The following is a 5,875-nucleotide window of genomic DNA, read 5'->3' as shown; positions in this document are numbered from 1 at the left end:
GGTCCTTTCATACCAACATTTAACATAGCAAAGACACCATCTTACATGCTACCACTGATGAGGTGCTTAGGAGTTCGCACAGCAAAGATGATGATGAAGCCCCCTGAAATGACTGTTAGCACCTGGTGACTCTGCCTGAGATGCCAGTGCACTGGCTCTAAGAGTACCCTGGAATGATTGCGTTGGGACCCTGCAACTCAGCCTGGGATACTAGCTCCCAGCTTCTGCTCATGCACCACTAGGCTCTCTCAGTAAGCCAAAAAGTACCTAGCACTAGAGAAAAGGCTGCTCAACAAAGAACCATTTCCACAACGGATAACAAGAACGGGGAAAGGAAGCAAGAATCAAGGCTATTACATTAACATTAATTAAAATAGTTAACATTAAAATACAGCATGCTTGTTCCCTTTGAAAATCTCTGAAGGCATTATTTTTTAAAAAATAAACTTACTTGACTGGCTGTACAGTTTGATAAGCAGGTCTTATTGTCTGAAGCAAGGTAAAAGTTGGCAGGACAGGCACACATATGTGTTTTGCCCGGAGCAAGGAGGCACAAGTGACTACAGCCACCATTATTTATTTTACACATATGTTTAGGCACTATAAAAGGAAAAGAGAAAACAATTCATACTTACTAATAAAGATGGGGAAATCAATAGAGTAATTTTTCCTGCTATAGAAACCTCTGGTAAACTAAAGTAACCAATTCACTTAAGAAGGCTTTTTTGTAGTACAATTCTTGGGAATAAATGACAATGCAACAATGTCTTTACGTGTGTGTATGCACGCACACGCACACACATGAAAACTACTTGCCCTCCTTTTTATTCTCTGGATATCCAATGAGGATTTATTAGAGGCTTCTGTAAGTTCACAAGGAATCTACATGTCTACCATGAAGTCATACCAGACCTAGGCTGCCACCACCTCCATCTTCCCTATCACACCTCAGTCTTCACTACAAAGATCGACACAGCTGAAGAAGAATTGAGGTGATCATAAAGCCAATGAAGGTTGTTGGTGTGGACCTAGCCACCAAGTCAGACCTTCACATAGGTCTAGTGAAATTCAGGTGGTGAAAGAAGCAGTGGCTGTACTATTGACTCAGGTCTGGTATGACTGGAGTTCTCCAGAAACAATTTGGAACATAGAATAATAAACCAAATGTCTAGGGGGCATGTTAGTCTTGTATAGATATTTCATTAAAATTTTGAGCCCAAGTATTGCTTAATTAGAAAAAAAATGTGTTGCGCTTTGCCATGCAGAAATCTGGTTCCGGTTTCTCCAGGATGGGAGCCAGTTTTACTTCCAGTCCCATTTCACATGGGCATACAAGGACAGGAATTGGATCTCTGCTATTTGCCTTATACAGCTAAGCCATTTGGAGCGAAAGTAAGGAATGGTTTTGGCCAGTAAAGGAATGGTTTTGGACCAGACCTAGGGGCCCCGAGGATGAAACTTCCTTGGTGGCCATCATCTTGTGACCACTCATGCTGACTAGCATGGAAACATGGCACTGATGAGCCGAATGAGGCATGGATCAAGAGTAGTAGTATTACCATTCTGACCTGGGAGCCTACTCTGTAGGGCAGCCTTTATTACAGGATGGGAAGCTTTAAATAAGATGTACAGTTAAGATGTTGATTTTAATAAACCTTAGTTTAACCTGTTATGTGATACCTGCATGTTCCTTTCAAGGTATGATGAATAATTTCACTTTTAAGAGACCTTGTTTTGCTCTGTATGCAACATTATTTTACAATGTCTGTAGATATATTAATTTCATGTTTCATCATTAATTTAATTTATTTATTTATCATTGTGTTTTATATATCGCTCAGTCTCTGAGCAATAAACAGCAACAATAAAAGATATTGTATTAAAACAATTCCAATAATTTAAATAAACTAATTAAAACAATTCACAAGTGACATTAGTACAGTAATTAAAAACAAATCACAGGGGACATTGATACATCAGATTCCAGACTTTGTCTCCACCTCATAGGTGAGATTGGGTGGGAGAATAGTTGAAAAGGGGGGAGGAGGAGGAGGAGGGAGTGCCAGCCAATATGGTACTCGTCACTTTCATCAAAGGCCTGGCAGAATGTCTGCCTTGCAGGCCCTGTAGAACAACATCAGGTCCTGCAGGGCACAGACGTTATTTGGCAGAGAGTTCCAGCAGGCAGGAGCTAGGGCTGAAAAAGCCCTGGCCTTGGTCGAGGACAGAGGGACATTTTTGGGGCTAGGGATCACCAGTAGATTGCGCTCTACAGAGTGTAACGCTCTTTAGGGAACATACCAGAGGAGACAGTGCCAAAGATATGTGGGTCCCTGACTGATCAAGGCCTTAAAGGTCAATACCAGAACCTTAAACCTGATTTGGTATTCCACTGGAAGCCAGTGCAACTGACACAGCACAGGTTGAATATGTGTTGTCCATGATGTTCCCATCAGGACTCCTGCTGCTGCATTCTGGATCAGCTAGAGTTTCTGGATCAGTCTCAAGGGCAGGCCAGTATAAAGTGAGTTACAGTAGTTCAATCTGGAGGCGACCATTGCATGGATTACTGTGGCTAGGTCAGGGCGAGACAGGAAAGGGGCCAGCTGCCACAGTTGGAAAAAGGCCAGCTTGGCAACATTCATGATCTGGGCCTCCATAGATAAGGAGGTATCCAAGACCATGCTCAAATGCCTGACAGTATCAATGGCACACTGTCAAGTGTGGGAAGTTGACGCCCCAGCCGTGACCTCCCCCCCCATCACAGAACCTCCATCTTAGCTGGATTCCATCTCAGTTAACCCTTTTCCAACCATTCTACTATGGCCTCTAGACCCTTGAACAGATTTTGCAGGGTGGTATCTGGGTGGCCACCCATTAACAGATATAACTGGGTGTCACCAGCATTCTGATGACACCCCAGCCTGAAACTCTTCACCAGCGGGGCAAGGGGACGCATATAGATAATGAACAACATTGGCGAGAGGAATGCCTCCTGAGGGACCCCATATGTTAAGGGTCACCTAGTTGACACCCTTTCTTGTACTGCTACCCTATGTCCCTGACCAAGGAGAAATGAGGTAAGCCACTTCATTGCTACCCCACGGATCCCCATGTCTGAGAGGCAGTGGGTCAAAAGGTCATGGTCGACCATGTCAGATGCTGCTGTGAAATCAAGTAACAACAGCAGTGCTGACCTGCCTTGGTCCAGCTGACTGCAGAGATTGTCTGAGAGGGCAACCAGCACCGTCTCTGTCCTGTGGCTGGGGCAAAGGTTGGACTGGAATGGGTCCAATGCCGATGTGTCATCCATGTTTTTTTTTCTAGAGTGGTATCACCGAAGCCTCTTTCAACCTTGCTAGATAGACCCCTGATTCCATTGACAGATTGATAATGTCCACCAGGAGGCCCAGTATTCTCTCACCACCAGCTTTTACCAGCCATGTGGGATCCAGGTCCAAGAGACATGTGGTTGGCTTAACAGCATGCAGGATCCTGTCAACATTGGAATGAGGGAGCCAGCTGAAGCTGTCGAATACTGAATCCAAAGGAGGTCAAGGGAGTTAAGTCTCAGCACAGTGACAAGATTTTATCTGTAAAGAAGCTTGGAAATCTTTACTCTTACCTGTGTTTTACTTCCTAAGCAATGCAAAATAAAACTACTTACACTTCTTGGTAAGCAAAACCGCCAGAACACTAACAAAATGTGAGATACTGATGTGCTTGACTGAATACACATAAAATATATTTACCATCAGGTTGTCTATATGAATGATATACTTGGAGATCAGTGATGGCATGCCATGAGTTAATCAGTGATGCTTTATCTGCTCCAGAAGTTTTATGGGCACGGTTGACTGACTTGGTTTTTCCATCAGTCCAGTATACATACTCTTCAAACAATGTGAGAGCAATCACCCCTAGGATGTGTTGATTAGGAACTGCAACAGAATAACGTGACAATATGTCAGGGATGAAGACTCTTTATTACTAGTTAAAAATGTCTAGGATTTTGATTAGACACATAAACCTTGCCTATTTAGTTTTTTTTAGATCTAACCATAGTGAAGCAAATGGCTGTGATACACATATTGGAAGAATTACACATATTATTTAATGTCCCAGCCTTTTTACAAGCAGAATACTCCGTTAATTACAAATATAGCTTGTGCAAAGTCTTCCACGTCCACTTGCAGAAGATGACTCGGATGCACCTAGGTTTTATAGGTTTGTCTAGAATATATTTGGATTACATTTTGGTGTTCTTTTAGATTGTAATGCAAATTAACGAGCTATCCTAAGTTGTTATATACTTCTAAATCAATTGAAGTCCATGGACTAAGAAGAGTATAACTCAGTTTAGGATTGCACGGTTAGTTTTGTTACGAATCACCACACTTTGGTGTTCATGCACTGAGATCTTAATCCTTTAAAAAAAATCAAACACATCTGTAATAGTAACATACTTAGATTACATCTACTGCCTCAGAAGGAGCAGCTTCTCTATTTAGTAAATGCCTTTCAGACTCACAAGTTGTTGATAGACAAGAAAACACTATTTCTTCATGGGTCTTCTGTACACTCCACTGGGAAAAATACATTATGCTTAGTCAGGCAGACTGATGAGGAACTTGACTGATGTTTCACATAGCAAATAGATCTACGTTTGAATACAAGTTCTCCAGCTAACAGTTGCTTGAACATGACAAGATACTGCCTGAAGAACATAGTATGTACTTTAAAAAATACAGTGACCATGCTAAAGTATTGAGGACTCTTGTATGAATAACTGTTGTCAATGTTCCAGTTAAAGTCTAGTAAGGTAATCTTGACCATGGCCAATACATCAACTACAACTGGGTAGAAAAGATACAAATCAGGTCAACCAATATATATTTACCTACAGTTTTGCAGTAGTTCATTCCCAATCAAACTATCTTGACAAGTGTCTTATCTGGCACACTCTAGAGACTGCTAAAATTTATAAGGGTTGTTGACATTGCAATTAACAAATATATCAATGTATCTAAGCCTCAATGAGGCCAAATCTGTGAATACTTAAATCCAGAGGCTGGGGCCATTGAATGACTAGATCATTCTACAAACCTGAGAAAAGCACCAGGTTTGCTGGAAAATCTCAAATCTAAAAAACAAAAACAAAAAACAACACAAAGGGGGGGGGTAAAACCCTAAGGATAAAAAGAGCGCCCATAGCTTTAAGAAATGGACAACCTCAGAGGCCGTTGCTAGGCAACCACACCATTTTGCCAATCGTCCAGCCTTTGTTTCTGTCAGTAAAAGGTAAGGGGAAGGACAGGGCCCCTTTCAGGGCTGTTTTGGTTTTTGAGGGAGGACTCATCAGGGTCAGGCCTGGCAGCAATCACCAGGCAACAAATGAACACACTATATGTATGACTCACCGAGGACCAGCTGCTTGCTGCTGTTCAACAGCAGCCACCCCATGAAAGCCAGTGTGGTGTAACAGGGGTCATTTTGTAGAAAAAGAGGTGCAGGAGCTCATTAGCATAACTCATTAGCATACCTTATCTGCATATGCCACACACCCCGACATCACCGGAAGCTACCCTACAACAAGCATGGAAATACAGATCAAGCTAGTATTTAGGGCTGCCAAGCCACAGCGGGGGATCCGCACGTCTTCACAGGATCCCTGTCGCGGGGGACAGCGATACACATTGCACCACCGTTGCTAGAGCGATGCGTAGCATCACATCCTGGCGACGGCGGTGCAACGCGTATCACTGTCCCCCGTGGCAGGGATCCTGTAAAGACGTGCGGATCCCCCGTCGCGGCTTGGCAGCCCTACTAGTATTGCTATTTATTTTTGTGATAGTTGCTATACAAAGCCTCCTGG

The 5,875-nt window shown here is 42.8% G+C and overlaps 1 protein-coding gene across 1 annotated transcript in view; it reads right to left on the bottom strand.

Annotated features, from left to right (window-relative positions):
• Positions 1-5,875, bottom strand: part of LRP1B (LDL receptor related protein 1B) — a gene marked incomplete at both ends in the record, with an annotated part of 332,345 nt that overhangs the window by 74,927 nt on the left and 251,543 nt on the right. The window contains 2 exons of the mRNA XM_015412125.1: positions 452-600; positions 3,753-3,941. Coding sequence (XP_015267611.1) covers positions 452-600; positions 3,753-3,941 — 338 coding nt within the window. The remainder of the gene's footprint in view (positions 1-451; positions 601-3,752; positions 3,942-5,875) is intronic.

Source organism: Gekko japonicus, unplaced genomic scaffold, assembly GCF_001447785.1.
Source record: "Gekko japonicus isolate JY-2015 unplaced genomic scaffold, Gekko_japonicus_V1.1 scaffold2043, whole genome shotgun sequence".
Classification (NCBI taxonomy): domain Eukaryota; kingdom Metazoa; phylum Chordata; class Lepidosauria; order Squamata; family Gekkonidae; genus Gekko; species Gekko japonicus.
The sequence above is the reverse complement of the archived record's forward strand: the minus strand, read 5'-3'. Positions and strand labels throughout refer to the sequence as shown.